General features: G+C 41.5%; 1 protein-coding gene across 2 annotated transcripts in view; it reads left to right on the plus strand.

Annotated features, from left to right (window-relative positions):
* nup210 (nucleoporin 210) overlaps window positions 1-20,691 on the plus strand; it is a 132,550-nt gene that overhangs the window by 52,986 nt on the left and 58,873 nt on the right. For both annotated transcript variants that reach the window (XM_078413937.1, XM_078413938.1), the window contains exons 9-13: window positions 3,879-3,985; window positions 6,359-6,499; window positions 11,381-11,518; window positions 14,899-15,054; window positions 17,196-17,394. In XM_078413937.1, coding sequence (XP_078270063.1) covers window positions 3,879-3,985; window positions 6,359-6,499; window positions 11,381-11,518; window positions 14,899-15,054; window positions 17,196-17,394 — 741 coding nt within the window. The remainder of the gene's footprint in view (window positions 1-3,878; window positions 3,986-6,358; window positions 6,500-11,380; window positions 11,519-14,898; window positions 15,055-17,195; window positions 17,395-20,691) is intronic.

Consider the following 20,691-nt stretch of genomic DNA (forward strand, 5'->3'; position numbering starts at 1 on the left):
CCTTTGGAGTGTGGAAGGAAACCGGAGCACCCAGGGAAAACCCACGCAGGTCACAGAGAGAACATACAAACTCCATACAGACAGCACCTGCAGTTGGGATTGAACCCAGATCTCTGGCGCTGTGAGGCAGCAACTCTACCGTTGCGCCACAGAGCCATGGCTGAACAAGTGTTTTATCAGTGATTTGAATTGTACCGTGGCACCTGTGGAATTTAAATCCAAGTAATTGGAATCATACAGCCGGGAACCCGGCCTGTGGGGCCTATCAATTTCCATTCTATGCTGGCCCCAATTTCCAGCACTCAGCCCATGGCCTTCTAAACTATGTGGTTTCACCTACTCCTCTAAATATCTAAATCGTATGAGAATACTTGTCTCCAACATCCCTCAGGTTAGGCATTCCAGATTTCAATCGTGGCTTAGTGAAAAGATTCTTTCTCAAATGTCCTCATTTCCCCTCGGACAATTTTAGATCCAATTTTCCAAATTGCCTTGTATCCTACAGGCTGTAAACTTTAATATCAGTCTCCTATGTTAAAGATGAGATGTAAGTGTAAAAGATCTTGCTGAACACCATTTAGACTACATCAACTAAATTTACCTGATTGCAGTTTGTCGCCTCCTCAAATACCACTTGTCTCTGACTTTCTGTGTGCCAACAAATTCTGTTTCTCAAATATTCTTGAATTTATGAAGTTAGACTCCGTTACAGTTAACCGGGAATCCACTCGCAAAGATGGTGCCCAACGCAGGGGACTATTTACGTGCCAGCCACAGAAGCAGATCCATAATCACTAGAGCCAAGATGTTTAGGCGCTAAAAATCTCTGAAATAGGCAGGCAAATAAAATTACGAAAAAGGCATTTATTGACCAAAAAAGGCATAAAAGGCAAGTATTTCCACCACCAAAATATGGTTAAAAATGATAATAAGGTGTACTACATTAAATGACCGAAGTTGCCTGGTTGCACATAATTACTAGCATTTTATTCAAATTACCTGGTATTAAACTATGCAGTCTGCCAGACAGAATATGCTTCAGTTCTGAAAAACTTATTTCTACCCCAGCTGAGGTCACTGGTGCACTTAACCCTAGCACCCCCTCCCCCCCTCCCCAACCAACACTTCACACCTACTCACAGCCTGACTCCAGCCTGAAAAGACTGGACCCTTCCCCACCCACCCCTCTCCAATCACCACTTAACACCCACTTACAGCCTGACTGCAAAAGACTGGGGCCTCGTCCACTACCCACGAATGAATGACCGTCGGTGGCATCCCCGGTTTCGCCCCGGTGGTGGAAATTTTCTTGTAAGTTATGTTAACACGGCAAAAAAAGGCTGATTTAGGTACTCGATCATGAAAAAGGAGTTATCTTGCTGAAATCATCAAAAAAAAGCATAAAAAGGCACTTATGGCAAAATCCTGGCTCTAATAATCACATATTACATTTGCTCCACATTTTAAAATCTCTACTACCGCAACATTCGCTTATCATGTATCACTACACTGCAAAAGGCTCAATTGTAATCATGTATTATCTTTCCGCTGACTGGTTAGCGCGTAACGAAAGCTTTTCACTGTACCTCGTTACACGTGACAATAAACTACACTGAACTGAAAATAAAATCATCTCATGAAAAGAAATCTGCTCTCCTTACATGGCTTGGCTAATGATGGGTCTGGTGTTGCATAATGTTGATTAGAAGTGATTTAAGTTTTAAGTTGCCTTAAATTTTTTCTGATGTCATATTTTATGAAGCTCACTTCCCCAAATGTTAATTGGTGGGGCATCTATGAGGAATTGGAGGTTTGGGGGGCTGGGAGAGACAACTCGTGATTAATGTTTAATTTTATATTTAATGTCTTAATTTTATATTTCCGAATCAAAAAATACAGGTTCTTTTTCTGGCATTCCCCATAGAGAAGTGAGATTGAGACTCGTAATGAAGATAAATGTCAGTTTTGCCTCATTTGCACTGTCAAGCGTGAAACATGGCTTGCACTGCACGCAAACACTGCTTACCAAGTTCATTCGTGATAGGAACAGAGTTAGGCCACTCGGCCCATCAAGTAAACTGCGCCATTCAATCATGGCTAGTCTATCTTTCCCTCTTAACCCCATTCTCCTGCCTTCTCCCCATAACCCCTGACACCCGTACTAATCAAGAATCTGTCAATCTCTGCCTTAAAAATATCCATTGACTTGGCCTCCACAACCTTCCGTGGCAATGAATTCCACAGATTCACCACCCTCTGACTAAAGAAATCCCTCCTCATCTCCTTCCTAAAGGAATGTCCTTTAATTCTGGGGCTCTCCCGCCAGTGGAAACATCCTCTCCACATCCACCCTATCCAGGCCTTCCAATGCTTGCATTGAATTGTGGTAAAATTTATAATCTGGCACCTTTTATGATTTTGGTAGCAGATTTTTTTGACTGTTAACTATTGGTGCTGTGAATATCACAACACACTTTCACACTTTTGATTGTCTTTAAATGTTACACGGTAATATATTTTTCTACGAACCTAGTTAATTTAAAGAGAGCGTGGAAAACCAAATGACATATCAGGCCCTGAAATTTCTAAACAATCTGGCCAGGAATTATCTGGTTTTACCGTAAATTCATTTTTAGTTAGAAGAATTGAGCAATAAAGAAACATACTAATAGGTCATAATACAGAGTATTCTTTCAAGATTTGCCAAAATCCTTTTAGCAGCCAAGGAAATTACTTTGATCTTTCTTGATCTCTCTGTACAAGGATATGTCATGCAGTCGACATCATGAGCAGTTCTGCTGGAGTACAAATCTGTTTGTAGTTTGTCATTTATCTATTTAAATAACTGGAAATGCTCAGGTAGTTTTTTTTTTCTTGCTGCAGAGGGAAACACGTCTCTGTACTGAGTCTTAAGACTGCATTGGAACTGAACCAAATATAAGTCTATGAATTTTGCTGCATCTTAAGATAATGATGTCTTTGATAAATTGACCTATTCTGTGATTTTGTGGCAACCTCCGACAGATAATTGCTGATGTTTTGGTACATTAGTGAAGAGTTGATTGCTGTTGAGGTCAATCAGTCCATCTTTTAGGGATTGATTTATTTTTCCCCTTCCTTGACTATCATGCACAACATTCAGGTGAAACAATAGACATATTTCAGTATCAGCTGAGAACTTTTTATGGTTCCGTTTTCTGGACAAGTATGGCAATTTTACAGTAATGTAAAACTGATATTCTGATGCTATTACATTTCTAACACTACAAGTACAATATCAGTAAATATATAAATGTAAGAAAATCCTTTTATTGAGTATTCTCAGATTTGTAATTGAGCAATGGTTCTTTGCAGGTTGCTTCTGTTGCCTTAATGACAGCATCAAATATTGTCGGTTGTGTGGTGGATAAAATACAGAAAGAAAAAAATTCCACACTGCATCTTGGAAAATTAATTATAAAAATAATGCCTGTATTTTCAAAAGACCTCTTGTAATATAGGACATTCACAACTCATCCCAGTGTGGGCTATAACTTGGAAGCATTCTAAGTAACAGCATTCCAGTATCTAACTTTAGCATTGTCTTCCTAATTGTATCAATGTGATTGATTATTTACAGCCAAAGCTGCCTTTTAATGTGGGCGTTTCATTCATCTTGATCTCCTCTGGGTCAGTCAGAGAAATTGTGGTTCAAATCTAAATCAAAGTCTTAGCTTATTGCAAGATCTCTATGGTATTTTTTGCTCATGTGACCACTATAACGATGCAAAATTTTAATGAGAGACTGCCTTACAAATCACCCCAGCTGGTATAAACATCTTGACGTGGAGATTTAGCTGTGCAATGCCTATTGTTAAATTAAAGTAACTTTATTGTAGGTTTTACAGTTCATCCTGGGGACAGATGGATTTTGGAAACGGGCAAAGATTATGGTCTCACAATTGAAGTGTACGATAAAGAAAGTAATAAGCTTTATCTCTCGGATGTGAGTATTCTACCTTAAAAAATATATAAAATTTGTTCCGTTGTATTCAGCGAGTTATGTTTAAAATGATTGTACTGTTTACATAGACTTAATTTGTTTGAATCAATTACTACCTTATTGATTATGTTTATAATATATGCAGGGTGTTGTCAGTTGGCAGTGCAACAGTGCCCATCAAATCTACTCCGCAATTCAATCATGGCTGATCTATCTCCCTCTCAACCCAATTCTCCTACCTTCTCCCCCATATCCCCTGACACCCGTACTAATCAAGAATCTATCTATCTCTGCCTTAAAAATGTCCATTGACGGCTCCGCAACCTTCTGCGGCAATGAATTCCACAGATTCACCACCCTCTGACTAAAGAAATTCCTCCTCATCATCTCCTTCCTAAAACAGCGTCCTTTAATTCTGAAGCTGTGGCCTCTGGCCCTCGACTCTCCCACCAGTGGAAACATCCTCTCCACATCCTCCCTATTGAGGCGTTCCACTGTTCGGTAAATTTCAATGAGGTCCCGTCAATTTAACTATAAATTTGTATCAATCTGAGCAACGACTAAGAAAACTTGTCGGATGCAAGAGATAGAGTAAAAGCTCGACTTGCTAGACTTGATGGGTGCTAGTCAATCAAAGGCTATCCTCCTTACTCACATTTTTATTCCGCCTCCCTCCAGCCTGGCTGCTCCCTCAGCATTGCCTCTGTTACTGTGCCGGATAACCAGGTTTTCTATTGTGGTAACTTCATTGTACCTCTTTCCGCAATCTGACCGGGTATGAATGTCTCTAAGCTGGAATTTGCTGGAGTGAGTCAAACTTCCTGATCAGTTCAACTTTTTCTTGCAGACATCAGCTCAGCTTTGGTTTGCCCTGGCAGTTTAAGCAAATAACAGTATAGACAGAGGAAAGGACGGCAGGACCTTGGTGAATGAATTGTGAGCCTTCTAATCAATGAGATTTGGATATACAGGAGAAGAGCTAAAGGCCATAAGTGAATAAATACATTGGCAAGTAAGGTAGAGAGAAGGAAGAATATTACATTTCGTCTGGCATTTAAATTGTCAAATGATTCACTGCCAGAAAGGACAGACCTCCACACTGATTACCCACCCCATCAAACTTGCGCCCAGAAAATGAATTGTCTTTAACAAGTGTACTTGTGCTACGAGTTACAAGGTTGAACTTTCATGGCACATTAAGAGAGCAATTAATGTTTAAATGCAGCAATTTCACAAAATGCACATATAGGGAGGTGAAGGACGAGATGTAATTTTCACACAGCTAATTAAAAATTACAGATCACCCGGCACCTCGTGATTTTCCATTAATGGGATCATTCTCCCTCAGCACGAGTTAAGGCTGTTTTACACAATAACTGTGTAAATTCACAATCTTATTGTTTCAGAAATGTTGGAGTCAAGATCAAACCACCGATACACTAGATAAACCATTTTACACCAATAATTGCTTATTTAAAAGTCTTTTTTGGACCCAACAGTGGTAAGATAAAAATGGAATTAAGTAAAGGTCTCAAAGTCACATTGTCAATTTGGAGGTAGACACAAAATGCTGGAGTAACTCAGCATTGGTGCTACCTCTTGTACCCATGCAGAACTCACTGACTTCATAAATTTCACCACTAATTTCCACCCTGCTCTTAAATATACTTGGACCATCTCCGACATCTCCCTGCTGTTTCTGGATCTCACCATCTCCATCACAGGAGACAGACTAGTGACCGACCCGCTGAGTTACTCCAGCATTTTGTGTCCACCTTCGATTTGAACCAGCATCTGCAGTTATTTTCCTACACATCTTGTCAATTTGGAAGTGCTATTGCCTTGTTGGAAACTATGAAAGTGGCAATTTTCAAAGAGAAATGTCCTAATTTCAATAGTCTGTCCGTCCCTCCCCCCACCACCTTAAAAAAATATCCCCAACTTCAGGCTTGTGAATCACCAATCTGAAGGCCAGGTCTTGTCAAGATTATGTTTATATTTTTGCGAAGGTCTTGCCTGATTATTAATTTTATATTCCTTGCAGCGTTTGTACCTGAGACTTTTACCTTTTTTAGTGTTCTAATTTGTGGCGTTGGAATAGAAATTAGATTTTGAATGCTAGTAGTACAATGATTCCAGAATATCAGCTGCCTTTAATTTTTTGAGTGTTTAAATCGAGTAACAGGAGGAGAGTTCAAGGAGAAAAAGGTATTTCAAATCACACTTAATCCTGGCAAAATGCTAACTGACTGAAGGCCTCCATCTGGTCTAATAGTTCAAAGCCCTGATTGCACATGCAAGTTGAAATATAATAAAAAAATTTTAATGTCTGTGGTTAATGTTTTGTGTCAAACCATTTGTTTTGTGGCTTCATAGGATATCAGAATTAACACTGAAATTCCAACGGAGTATTTTGAAATACTGGAGACCTCTCTAAATGGATCATATCACCATGTGAGGACACTGAAGAAGGGACAGACTGTAATTGATGCATCTTTAATCAACGTGGTATCTCAGGTGAGGTTATATTATTATGTGTCCTGCGGCCTGTAATGCCATAAATATTAATAAAATATTTCAATTTAACAGACGAAGCGCGGCCCTTTTCCAGATGAAGCATTGATATACTTAATTTTCAGACCAATGGGGATCATAAGGCTACACAGAAAAAGTGCTTCTTTATAAATTATGCGATTTTCATTGTTTTCCAGTGTTTATTTCAACTAACATTCCTTGCACATTTCACGCATTCATATAAATTGACCCGAGCTGGTTTTCAAAATTGATGGGAATTATTTTTGCAGTCCTTCCTACAGAAAGAAATAAGATCCAGTTGTTTGAGTAGTGTTTAGTACAATAATTGGTGAAACAGTTATCCAGTTTGAATTTCAATTTTGATCAATCCCACAAGGGAGATATGTGCAAATGGATGCAACGTTTGACGATGTTTGCAGTGAGTGCAAATATTTGTAAATATTTAATACGCAATGATAAACTTCGAAGTCCTGATTTAACACCTTGCAGGACACTGTCAGATAATTCTGATGATTTCAAATGCTCTGCTGAAATTTGGGCTATGATGTGGTATAAAATGTAGTGTGCAGGAAGGAACAGCAGATGCTGGTTTATTTTTCATATTATTTTTCATATTTCAGATAGACCAAAGATAGACACAAAATGCTGGAGTAACTCAGCAGGACAGGCTTCCTGAGTCTGAAGAAGGGGCTCGACCCGAAATGTTACCCATTCTTTCTCTCCAGAGATGCTGTCTGTCCCGCTGAGTTACTCCAGCATTTTGTGTCTAAAATGTAGCTTCACAGTCTGTGTAATGAATTTAAACCAATATAGTTTCAAACTTTTTTTGATGGGCTTTCACAATTTATCCCATGCCATAGTTTTCATCACGGATCAAATAATTGTGGGTTGAATCTCTGCTTCTGGATATAAACACATCGGTAAAGCTTTTAATTGCAGCAGATGGCGTTATTTGGATAACATGTTAAAGCCTTCTGCCTGTTTTAGTGGGAGTACAAAAACATACAATTCAGTTAGTGGTGTTGGGTTCAATCTGTTCTGGACTATCTTTGATCTTTGTTCCTGAACCTATACTTTGGTTGGGAGGGGGAAGGGAGAAGGAGGGACTGGGTTGATTCAATGCTGTGCCTTCAGAACACTTGGCATTTTGCCGGTCCTAGTTAATTAAGTGCCAGACTTGCAAACTCGGAATAAATCCAGTGCAAGCCAAGTAACGGATATTGGCACATTTGTTATCCAGTCCACCTCCAAATTCCCCAGTGTTGTCCCTAAGATTTAGGTGGGATCAGAATCCACATTCATTTCCATGCAGATTGCTGCTTACACAGCAAGATTTTTGGCATTTTGTAAATTCAAAACTTAAGCCCTTTTAAAAAATGTAACCAATGTGCGTCAGCCACAGTGGCACAGTGGGATAGTTGCTACCAAACAGCGGGTTCGATCCTGACTACAGGTGCTGTCTTTATGGAATTTGTACCTTCTCCCCGTGACCTGCATGGGTTTTCCAGCTGCTCCATTTTCCTCCCACATTCCAAAGACGTACAGATTTGTAGGCTAATTGGCTGGTAACATTGTAAATTGTCCCTAATGTGTGTGTGTGTGTGTAGGATAGCGTTAGTGTGCGGGGATCGCTGGCCGGTGTGGACCCAGTGGGCCGAAGGGCCTGTTTCCGCGCTGTTTCTGTTTAGTATCTCTAAACTAAACTACTGAGCAAAGTGCTGGATGAACTCAGCGTCAGTCAGCATCTGTGTACGGAATGGAAGATGACATTTCAGGTCCGGACACTTCTTCAAGATGGCAGTAATAGGGGGGAGAAAGATGGGGAAGAGAAGTGGGAACAAAACCTGCTAAGTGATAGGTGAATACGTGAGGGTGAAAAGAGCAGGAACTGCAGGAAATGCAGCTGACAGGCCAAATCCAACGGTTTTTCTATCATATCCTTTCTTAGTGCAAGTTAATAGCCTTATTTAAATAATAATAAACCTCATGCAGAAAATAGTCATTTTTAACATTGCAACCTTTTTTGTACATATCAATTGGTAATTGGTTTACAGTGAAAAGTTTTGATTTGCATGTTACCCAGAAATTCCTTTCAAATGTCAGGTAGTGCATAAGAGAAAATAAGTTGTGCAAGAACAAAGTGTTATGGAGTCAGAGAGTCATACAGCACGGAAACAGGCCCTTCCGCCCAACTTCCCCACGCTGACCAGCATGCCCCATCTACACTAGTGCCACCTGCCTGCATTTGGACCATATCCCTCTAAACCTATCCTATCCATGTACCTGTCTGAATGTTTCTTAAACATTTTGACAGTATCTACCTTCGACCATCTCTCTGCATTCACAGCTCTGCGATTTCTAGCGGTCTTGGGCAGAGTTGTTGCCATAGCAAGTTGTGATGCATCCAGATAGAATGCTTTCTGTGATGCATTTGTAGAAATTGGTAAGAGTCATTGGAGACATGCCAAATGTCCTTACTTGTCTGAGAAAGTGGAGGTGTTATTGTGCTCTTTTGACCGTAGTGTCAATGTGGTTAGACCAGGACACATTGTTAATGTTTACGCCGAGGAACTTGAAGCTCTTGACAATCCCAATTTCAGCACCATTGATACACTCTGGGCCATGTATTCTTCCCTGCTTCCTGAACTTGATGAACAGTTGTCACTTTTCTGACATTGAGGAAAGGTTGCCAGTTCAGTTTAGTTTATTGTCACATGTATCGAGGACCAGTGAAAAGCTTTTTGTCGCGTGCTAACCAGTCAGCAGAAAGACAATACATGATTACAGTCAATCCATTTACAGTGTATAGATACATGATAATGGAATAAGGTTTAGTGCAAGGCAAAGCCAGCCAAGTCCAGTCATGGATAGTTCAAGGGACATTAAAGCTAGATAGTAGTTCAGGACTGCTCTCTGGTTGTGGTAGGATGATTCAGTTGGCTGATAACAGCTGGGAAGGAACTGTCTCTGAATCTGGAGGTGTGCGTTTTCACACTTCTATACCTTTTGCCTGATGGGAGAGGGGAGAAGTGGGAGTGGCCGGGGTGTGACTCATCCTTGATTATGCTGCTGGCCTTGCCGAGGCAGCGTGAGGTATAAATGGGGTCAATGGAAGGGAGGTTGTCTTGACACGGTGCTAATAAGCCCTCGGTCTCCTTCCCGTAGATCCAACCTATGACTATTTGACATCTGCAAACTTGTGAATGCAGTTTGAGCAGAATTTGTGCCACATAGTCATGCTTGTACAGGGACTATAATCAGGGGGCGGGAGCCTTGCGGAGCACCGCTGTTGAGAATTATCGTGGAGGATGTCTTGCCATCTATCCTTGCAGATTGCTGTCTGTGGGTCTGCAAGTCAGGGATCCTATTGCAGAATGGGACACTGAGTCCTAGGTCGTGGAGTTTGGAGATGCAACTGGTTGGAATTATTGTGTTGAAAGCAGAGCTTTAGTTAATAACTAGAAGTACGACGTACATGTCCTTATCCAGATGTTCCAGGGTTGAGTTAGGGCTGGAGAGACCCTGTCCACCTGTTGGGTCGGTGGAAAAATTGGAGTGGATTAAGGTTGTTTAAGTTGGAATACGCCATATCCAGCCTCTTGAAATACTTCATTATGGTGGATGTCAGCGCCACCGAATGGTCTTGTTAAGATGCATTGTCTTTCGCTATTCCATGTGTTCACTCGCTGATATATGGTCTATGATGACTGTGGGTAGTGTCCCCAAGACCTCCGGGTGGGTGAAGGGGTTTTTTCTTTTTGTTTAGTGAATATGAAATGTGTACAAGTTCTGTTAAATCTTAGCTTATGTTATTCCAAATATTTTAAAATAATCACCTGCAAATGTAAAATTGTTACTGCGGTTTTTGAAGAAGCCGGCTTTTATTAGGTATGGGGTAAGTGCAGCGAGACCTGGGTGTCCTTGTACACCAGTCACTGAAAGTTGGCGTGCAGGAACAGCAGGCAGTGAAGAAAGCTAATAGCATGTTGGCCTTCATAACAAGAGGATTTCAGTATAGGAGTAAAGAGGTTCTTCTGTAGTTGTATAGGGCCCTGGTAAGACCACATCTGGAGTATTGTGCACAGTTTTGGTCTCCTAATTTGAGGAAGGACATCCTTGTAATTTAGGCAGTGCAGCGTAGGTTCACGAGATTGATCCCTGAGATGGTGGGAATGTCATATGAGGAAAGATTGAAAAGACTCGGCTTGTATTCACTGGAGTTTAGAAGGATGAGAGGGGATCTTATAGAGACATAAAATTATAAAAGGACTGGACAAGCTAGGTGCAGGAAAAATGTTCCCAATGTTGGGCGAGTCCAGAACCAGGGGTCACAGTCTTAAAATAAAGGGGAGGCCATTGAAAACTGAGGTGAGAAGAAACTTTTTCACTCAGAGTTGTGAATTTGTGGAATTCTCTGCCATAGAGGGCAGTGGAAGCCAAATCACTTGGTGAATTTAAGAGAGAGTTAGATAGAGCTCTAGGGGCTAGTGGAATCAGGTGGTATGGGGTGAAGGCAGACACGGGCTACTGATTGTGGATGATCAGCCATGATCACAATGAATGGCGGTGCTGGCTCGAAGGGCCGAATTGCCTCCTCCTGCACCTATTTTCTATGCCCTTGTCTGTCTATGTTTATTAATTTAAATAGTGAGAGCCTGGCCACGAATGTTGTTTAATGAATGTGACCAAATTAGAGATTTTAATATTAAACTCTGAAGGTTCGGGATGCCATTAAACTGATTAAAAATAAATAACCATTTGCTAATCCTTGTTCTCGTTCTTGCAGATTGCATTCATTGTGACTATTCAGTATTTTCTTTGTTTTACTAATACCTTTTCTACTTTGTTAATATTAACTTTCAGAAGGGCGTTGTCCATTCCCTGCTTGTCCCTGTACGGAATCAACAAGAGGTCGAAATTTATAATCCAATTACTCTTACACCAAATATTTTGACGTTTCCTTGGCAGCAAGTGGTTGGAGCTTACCAATACGCAATAAAGGTGCAGAATTTATATTATTATATTTCTATTATTAATTACATTCTAGAAGTGGAAATCACCAATTGAACCTGAATTGACAGAAATAATTCCCTTGATTCTTTGTGTAACTTTATTTGTTTTTGGAGCTTTTCCTCTCCTCTCTTCTGTTAATGAGTGTCTTTGTATTTAAATAGGAGCTCAGTTTAATGGTTCAGAAATGAGTATTAATGTTAAATCCTGAACTCAAAGAAAGGAGACTTTGAAGGTCTGAAACGGGAATTGGCTAGGATAGACTGGCAAATTATACTTAAAGGGTTGACGGTGGAGATTTAAAGACCATATGGATGAACACCAGAAATTCTGGCGAAAAAATAAAACTGGGAAGGCGGCTCAACTGTGGCTAACGTGGGAAATCAAGGATAGTGTTAAATCCAAGGAAGAGACATATAAATTGGCCAGTGGAAGCAGCAAACAGGAGGTCTGGGAGAAATTTAAAATTCAACAGGAGGACAAAGGGCTTAATTACGAGGGGGAAAAAAAGAGCATGAAAGAAAGCTTGCGGGGAATATAAAAACTGACTCTAAAAGCTTTAGATATATAAAAAGGAAAAGATTAGTGAAGACAAATGTAGGGGTCCCTTACAATCAGAGACAGGTGAATTTATAATCATCATATCATCATCATATCATATATATACAGCCGGAAACAGGCCTTTTCGGCCCTCCAAGTCCGTGCCGCCCAGTGATCCCCGTATATTAACACTATCCTACACCCACTAGGGACAATTTTTACATTTACCCAGCCAATTAACCTACATACCTGTACGTCTTTGGGAAACAAAGAAATGGCAGAACAGTTAAACGAGTGCTTTGGTTCTCTCTTCATTAAGGAAGACACAAACAATCTTCTAGAAATACGAGGGGACTGAGGATCTAGTGGGAGGGAGGAACTGAAGGGAATCCGTATTAGTCAGGAAATGGTGACAGGTAAACTGTTGGGACTGAAGGCAGATAAATCCCCAGGGCCTGATGGTCTGCATCCCACAGTACTCAAGGAGGTGTCCCTAGAAATCGTGGATGCATTGGGCATCATTTTCCAATGTTCTCTCGATTCTGGATCAGTTTCTGCGGACTGGAGGGAAGCTAATGTAACTCCACTTTTTAAGAAAGGAGAGAGAGAGAAAACGGGGAATTATAGACCAGTTAGCCTTGCATCTGTCGTGGGGAAGATGCTTGAGTCGATTGGTAAAGATGTCATAGCAGCGCATTTGGAAAGCAGAGACAGGATCAGTCAAAGTCAGCATGGATTTATGAAGGGGAATCATGCTTGACTAATGTTCTGGAATTTTTTGAGGATGTAACAAGTAGAATGTATAAGGGAGAGCCAGTGGAGCCAAGGTCCCACGCAGAGATTAGTGGGCAGAATTAGAGCACATGGTATTGGGGGTCGGGTATTGACATGGATAGAGAACTGGTTGGCAGACAGGAAGCAAAGAATAGGAATTAACGGGTCCTTTTCAGAATGGCAGGCAGTGACTACTGGGGTGCCGCAAGGCTCGGTGCTGGGATTCCAGTTATTTACAAAATATATTAATGATTTAGACGAGGGAATTAAATGTGGCATCTCCAAGTTTGCGGATGACACAAAGCTGGGTGGCAGTGTGAGCTGCGATGAGGATGCTATGAGGCTGCAGGGTGACTTGGATAGGTTGGGTGAGTGGGCGGATGCATGGCAGATGCAGTACAATGTGGATAAATGTGAGGTTATCCACTTTGGTGGCAAGAACAGGAAGGCAGATTATTATCTGAATGGTGTCAGATTAGGGAAAGGGGAGGTGCAACAAGACTTCTGTGTGCTTCTACATCAGTCACTGAAAGTAAGCATGCAGGTACAGCAGGAAGTGAAGAAAGCCTTCATTGCAAGAGGATTTGAGTTTAGGAGCAAGGAGGTCCTACTGCAGTTGTACAGGGCCCTGGTGAGACCGCACCAGGAGTATCTATCGTGTGCAATTTTAGTCCCCTAATTTGAGGAAGGACATTTTTGCTATTGAGGGAGTGATGCGTAGGTTCACCATGTTAATTCCTAGAATGGCGGGACTGACATATGATGAAAGAATGGGTCAAATGGGTTTGAATTCACTGGAATTTAGAAGGATGAGAGGGGATCTTATAGAAACATAAAATTCTTAAAGGATTGGACAGGCGAGATGCAGGAAAATGTTCCTGATGTTGGGGGAGTCCAGAACCAGTGGTCACAGTTTAAGAATAAGGGGTAGGCCATTTAGGACTGCAATGAGGAAAAACAGCTTCACCCAGAGAGTTGTGAATCTGTGGAATTCTCTGCCACTGAAGGCAGTGGAGGCCAATTCACTGGATGTTTTCAAGAGAGTTAGATTTAGATCTTAGGGCTAAAGGAATCAAGGGATATGGGGAAAAAGCAGGGACGGGGTACTGATTTTAGATGATCAGCATATTTTTATATGTATCTATGAATGTTGAGAATGTCTTTTTAAAGAATAAGGATTCAAAATGCTCCCATTAGTTTTCACCTAATAAATATATATTAACTTGATTGCCTATTCAGAATGTGATGCCAAATGCATATTTTGTTTTTAAAAAGTTCCAAAAAATGCAAATGCTGAAATTTTATGGGAACACAAAACGTTGGAGATTTTCAAGGAGATTGGGTAGCATCTATGGAGAGAGGAGTTAAAATGTCAGCTCCTGTATCCTTGATGAAGAATAAAATGCTGGGAATCTAAAATAAAATAAATACAGGTTATACTCAGCAGTTCAGGCCGTGTGTTTGTAAAAAGAAACCGTTAACTTTTCAGGTTCAAGACCTTTTCTAATATTGCTGCAGATGCTGGCTGAGTGTTTTAAACACTTATTTATATTCACGTTAGAAACATAGAAAATAGTTGCAGGAGGAGGCCATTTGGCCCTTTGAGCCAGCCATTCAATGTGACCATGGCTGATCATCCACAATCAGTAACCTGTGCCCAACTTCTCCCCATTTCCCTTGATTCCACTAGCCCCAGAAGTCTATCTAACTCTTTCTTAAATTCATCCAGTGATTTGACCTCCACTGCCCTCTGTGGCAGAGAATTCCACAAATTCACAACTCTCTGGGTGAAAAAGTTCCTTCTCACCTCAGTTTTAAATGGCCTCTCCTTTATTCTAAGACTGTGGCCCCTGGTTCTGGACTCGCCCAACATTGGGAACATTTTTCCTGCATCTTCAGTCCTTTTATAATTTTATGTCCCTATAAGATCCCCTCTCATCCTTCTAAACTCCAGTCGAAATCAGTTGCTGCTTAATGTGATTGAAGGTATGATATATTTTAGTGACTGGCAAATTGTATGTTTATTTCTTTTTTTAAACTCTTTATTTGCTGTGTAGGCAGAAGGTGGCAGTGGAAATTTTACTTGGTCATCATCCAATCAAGCTGTGGCAACAGTGACAGTGAAAGGAATGATGGCAACGGGAAATGTTATCGGGCTAAGTGTAATAAAAGCGCATGATGTTCAGAATCCATTACACTTTGGACAGATGATGGTATTTCTCTTCATTTGTACCTTTGCATTTCATTACTATTTCTTGAAGGTTACCTATAAGAAACACTTAGTACATACTTACATATATATATATATATATGTAAATTATAATTAGATGATTAAGTTGCGGCACAGTGGCGCAGCGGTAGAGTTGCTGCCTTACAGCGAATGCAGCGCCTGAGACTCGGGTTCGATCCTGACTATGGGCGCTGTCTGTACGGAGTTTGTACATTCTCCCCGTGACCTGCGTGGGTTTTCTCCGAGGTCTTCGGTTCCCTCCCACACTCCAAAGACGTACAGGTTTGTAGGTTAATTGACCGGGTAAAATGTAGAAATTGTCCCTAGTGTGTGTAGGATAGTGTTAATGTGCGGGGATCGCTGGGTGGTGTGGACTCTGTGGGCCGAAGGGCCTGTTTCTGCGCTGTATCTCTAAATCTAAATAAGTCTAAATGATATACTTAGCCTTAAATGATGTGTTCAGATTTTAACGGATGATAAAAGTAAACAATAGCTTGGTTTGTGCGGTTTCAGGAAAACAACTGATGCTGAGAGCACCATCATTAAGTGTGGTGCGTTCAGCAGTTTCTTGGGGAAGCCTGCACTGTTAAATATGAAAAGACTCTCCAATTTGATTTGTTTGCCCATAAATTGGAATTTTTCCAATTAACTGAATTTAGTAGAAAAAAATTGCAAGTTGTGCAAGCTGATATGTGCATTTTTAGTTATGCATTGAGCATTTATTGCAACCAAACAACCTCTCTGACACCAAATCCTTTAGAACAATGGAGTTTTTTTCATCTTATATTTTAATATTGAATAATTAAAATATTTAATATATCTTTTCTCACCTGTATTCCCATGCTTTTTTTCTTGCGCTCTTTTTTATTTTGCTTTCTATGCATTTTTGGCAACAAATTTAAAACTGATGTTTCACAGTTAAGGCCCCGTGTCGGTAAGGTTTTTTCAATTTGATTGGTTTTGCCCTATTCGTGCAAGACCCAGTCATGGGTGTGCTACTGTTTTTGGCTCTCTTTAGAGAATATCTTTGAGCCTGTAAGTGAAATTAATGTCTTTACATTTGCTGCCGACAGAGGTATTATTTGAGAACATACCAATTTTCGAAGATGGTGAATATTGTGCTACTACAGGGCAGCTTGTGCAAAGTAAAATTGGGCAGTTCATGGCCCAAGAAGGTGCCTAGTGGTCTTTGAAAGACACTTTAGAAGAATGTCAAAAGCTGCAGCTTATAGTATTAACACCAAATGTTATTACAGTGCAAGAACCTTTGAGGGCATTAAAGACCATCCTAGGGCTGATGCAGCATGCGTAAAATTCACTGTCATGAATGCAATTTTTCAATGCATTTTTCACTGGCATCCAGGAAAATTTTCAGTGGAGCATTTGACTTAATTGTTTGTCCTATTGATTAGTTTTGTAAAGAAAAAATGTTTATTTCATTTTCAAAATTTGCTTTTTGATTTGAGTAGAAAACAATTTGAGTTTCATATAGTGTAAGAGCAACATTTTGTCACGTCGAACCCATAACTTAGACTTTCTTTTAGAATATTTACTTCTCCATAATTTTTTATCATGATTCTTGTATGTCACCAAATATATATATGCAAATGATGACAAAATTGGGGTCAACCATTGTACTCTGAAGGGAAATAAGAGAGCGAGAGAGAGATATAACATGAGGGTTACCTTGTTTCTTTTTTCTTCTCCCTTTTTGTTGATTTTTGTTTTTGCCGTGTTTTATATATTTTATAGCATCGATATGGAAGTGGCATTTTTAATCTCGTTGTACTTGTACAATGACAATAAAGATATATTGCAAGTTTCAGTGATCAGCTTAGCTTTGCGTGGGAAGAAAGTGGGTCCAGGTCCCTCTGTAAATTTAAGCGCAGAACCTCGGTGACATTTCAATTTATTATTGAAGGAGTGCTACTTTTAAAATTGTTTCCTCTTGGTTGTGGATGTTGGGGTATTATTTATAGATGAGCAGAGTTGTGTGCCAATTAACTAACCATTCATTTAAAAGTAAGCAGTCATCCACTGTGTTTGCTTGTGCCAAGAATCATGTTTACCTTTCAGCTGTGAAGCCTTGATTTGTCATAAAATTATAACTCTTTTTACTTTGAGGTTTATGTAATAGAGCCGATCCAAATGGAGTTTGTACCTTGCCATGTGGAAGCCAAGGTCGGGCAGTTATTGGATTTGCCGCTCAAAATTTATGGTCTTATGAATGTGGAAACGCAGGAAAAAGTCATCCTAACTGACTGCTCCCATTTTGTCCTTGTGACGGAGATTGAAAACCGTGGTGTCTTCAAAAGTGTAGAGGGTAAGGAAAAAGAGCACTTACCCTTATTTTTAATGAAAAATGGTAAAAGACAAAACCAGTAGCAATATCGTGCAATATTTTTTTGCAGCTGTGTGCATTTTCAATAGAGAATGAATTGAAACAAGCCATTTACATATTTTCCCAATTGAACATTTAATTGGTGTTTTTCACCGATGTTCACAAACCTCAGTGTAGCATGTTTAGCATCGTCATCATCTATCTATATCTATATATCTTCTATATAAGGGAAGAGTGGGTGTGGGGAGAGTGGGGTGCTGGCTGGGAGAGTGGGGGTAGGGGAGAGAGGTGTGGGGGGGGAAGTGGGAAAAGGGGTGGGGTGGGGGAAATGGGGGTGGAGGCAGGGCCGGGAGGAGTGGGGGTAGGGGAGGGGAAAGTGGGGGTGTGGGCAGGGGAGGGGCAAGTGGGGATGGGTAGGGGGGATGGAGTGGATCAGTGGGGGGGAGGAGGGGGGGATAAGGAGGATTGAGTAGGGGGTTGAGGGTGCTACAATACAGGAGAGGCTTTGGGTCCAGGCCTCACTCAATCACACCCTCTCCCCTTCCCTGTCCCCCCTCTACGAGGAATGGGCCCAACGGGTCCACTTGGTCTAGTATATTACTAAAACTCTCATCTTGTTGGTTTGTCAGTTTGCTTGATCCCTAAATACAGCCAAAACGGTACACAATAGTGTAACAATTTTAGGCCCGCCTTACCATTGGGCTGGAGAAAGTTTCATTGAAATTTGTGTTATTTTTTAAAGTTTTTAACATTTTAAAGTTTAAAAGTTATCTTTTCCATTTACCCTGGCTGTCAGCCGCATTCAACATCACAATGGGACCCGCCCGAGTGACGGCCAATGAGGGGGGGGGGCCACGATGGCTGCCGGGGGCGGAACCCGCCAGAGTGACGGCCAATGGGGGGGGCTGCTGAGCCGTCGAGCTGCCGCTGCTGCTGAGCCATTAGGCGCCCGTCCCGGCATGCCCCGCAACTGACCTTCCTTCCCATGGTGCAGTGTGGCGGCAGAGGGCCAAACAAGATGCAGGAGAGGTTTCCACCCAATGGGTCCACGGCTCGCTCTGGCCGACATGATGGCTGCCTGGGGCCGAGGTGAATGGCTCCCTCTCCCCTTTCCAGTCCCCCCTCACCCGTCTACGACCCCGGGGCGACACTCCCCGGCCGCTAACGGGTCCACGGATCGTCAGTTGGGGAGGGTTGCCGGGCCCGCAGGAGAGGCTTGCACCCAACGGGGGTTACCGCGCCCGCAGGAGTGCCCACAGGAGAGATTTGGACCCAAACGGGCCACGTCCGTCTAGTTTAGTCATAATGTGCTCGTCTTTCAAAGTTAGAAATATAGAAACATAGAAAATAGGTGCAGGAGGAGGCCATTCAGCCCTTCGAGCCAGGACCGCCATTCATTGTGATCATGGCTGATCATCAACAATCAGTAACCCGTGCCTGCCTTCTCCCCATATCCCTTGATTCCGCTAGCCCCCAAAGATCCATCTAACTGTCTTTTAAATTAATCCAGTGAATTGGCCTCCACTACCCTCTGTGGCAGAGAATTCCACAAATTCACAACTCTCTGGGTGAAACGGTTTTTTCTCGCCTCAGTTTTAAATGGCCTCCCCTTTATTCTTAGACTGTGGCCCCTGGTTCTGGACTCCCCTAACATTGGGAACATTTTTCCTGTATCCAGCTTATTCAGTCTTTTTATAATTATACGTTTCTATAAGATCCCCTCTCATCCTGCTAAATTCCAGTGAATACAAGCCCGGTCTTTCCAAGTTCATAATAAAATCAAGTGGGAAATAAATAGTTCATGACTGGTTTGAATCTGCACTAGTTTAAATGTAAGAAATGGCATTTTTCTTTAAATGGAAGAACATGCGTGTTCAGTCTGTGACATGGTCCCTTCCCCTGCCTGCTCCCCTGTGTTAAACCAATGGACAATAGACAATAGGTGCAGGAGGAGGCCATTCGGCCCTTCGAGTCAGCACGACCATTCAACGTGATCATGGCTGATCATTCTCAATCAGTATCCCATTCCTGCCTTCTCCCCATACCCCCTGACTCCGTTATCCTTAAGTGCTCTATCTAGCTCTCTCTTGAATGCATTCAGGGAATTGGCCTCCACTGCCTTCTGAAGCAGAGAATTCCACAGATTCACAACTCTCTGACTGAAAACGTTTTTCCTCATCTCCGTTCTAAATGGCCGGCCCCTTATTCTTAAACTGTTGCCCCTTGTTCTGGACTCCCCCAACATTGGGAACATGTTTCCTGCCTCTAACGTGTCCAACCCCTTAATAATCATACGTTTCGATAAGATCCCCTCTCATCCTTCTATGAGAACGTCATGATGTGCTTGTAAAAACTTGAAAACATGGAGAGTTCAAACATTGCATTAAAGTCAATGATTCAGTCATGGAGTGACTTGTGAACATGTGAACCAGATGAGCAGGAAACAAAGACAACCTGGTCCTTCAGGTTTGTGCTTCACATAATGGGTGGCAGTTCATGAATAAGCCTCCTTGCCTACCCCCTGTAGTTAAGTACTTAACACGTTATGTTAAGTACGCTACCATCCATATCACAGTTTTCTGTAACGTGAACCTCTTGTGCAAAACTAAAAGAAAAAGTTATTCCTTTAGCAATTGGTCATTTAGATTTTTTTTCTCTCATAAACCACCCCCCCCCAGAGTGAATTTTTATTCTATATCCCATATTTTTTGGCACTGATTTGTCAATTCCGTAAGGGTGAACTTCCATTGCTCAGAAGTGTTGTAATGCAGGGGATACATTGCAATCTCCTTGAAAAGGCTAAAGAATAATATATATTTTTTAACATATTCTATGGCCAGGAGAGGGGGTTGATTGGTTAGAATAAGGTTGAGTTTATTTTTGAGATACAACCTGGAATCTGGCCCTTCGGCCCACCGAGTCCGCTCCAACCAGCGATCCCCGAACATTTTACACTATCCAACGCTAGGAACAATATACACTTGTGCCAAGCTATGTAGATTTACCTACAAACCTGTATGTCTTTGGAGTGTGGGAGGAAACCGAAGATATCGGAGAAAACCCATGCGATCATGGGGGAGAACGTACAGACAACACCTGTAGTCGGGATCGAACCCGGGCCTCCGGCACTGCAAGCGCTGTATGGCAGCAACTCTACCGCTTGGAACTTCCTCTTTGGATCCTTCAGGCAATCAAAATTAGTACTGTATCTCCATACTGTATCTCCATTATCTGTAAAATGCCTTCCTCTCTAATACATTTTATTCCTAATTCAATAAC

Source organism: Rhinoraja longicauda, chromosome 17 (assembly GCF_053455715.1).
Source record: "Rhinoraja longicauda isolate Sanriku21f chromosome 17, sRhiLon1.1, whole genome shotgun sequence".
Classification (NCBI taxonomy): Eukaryota; Metazoa; Chordata; class Chondrichthyes; order Rajiformes; family Arhynchobatidae; genus Rhinoraja; species Rhinoraja longicauda.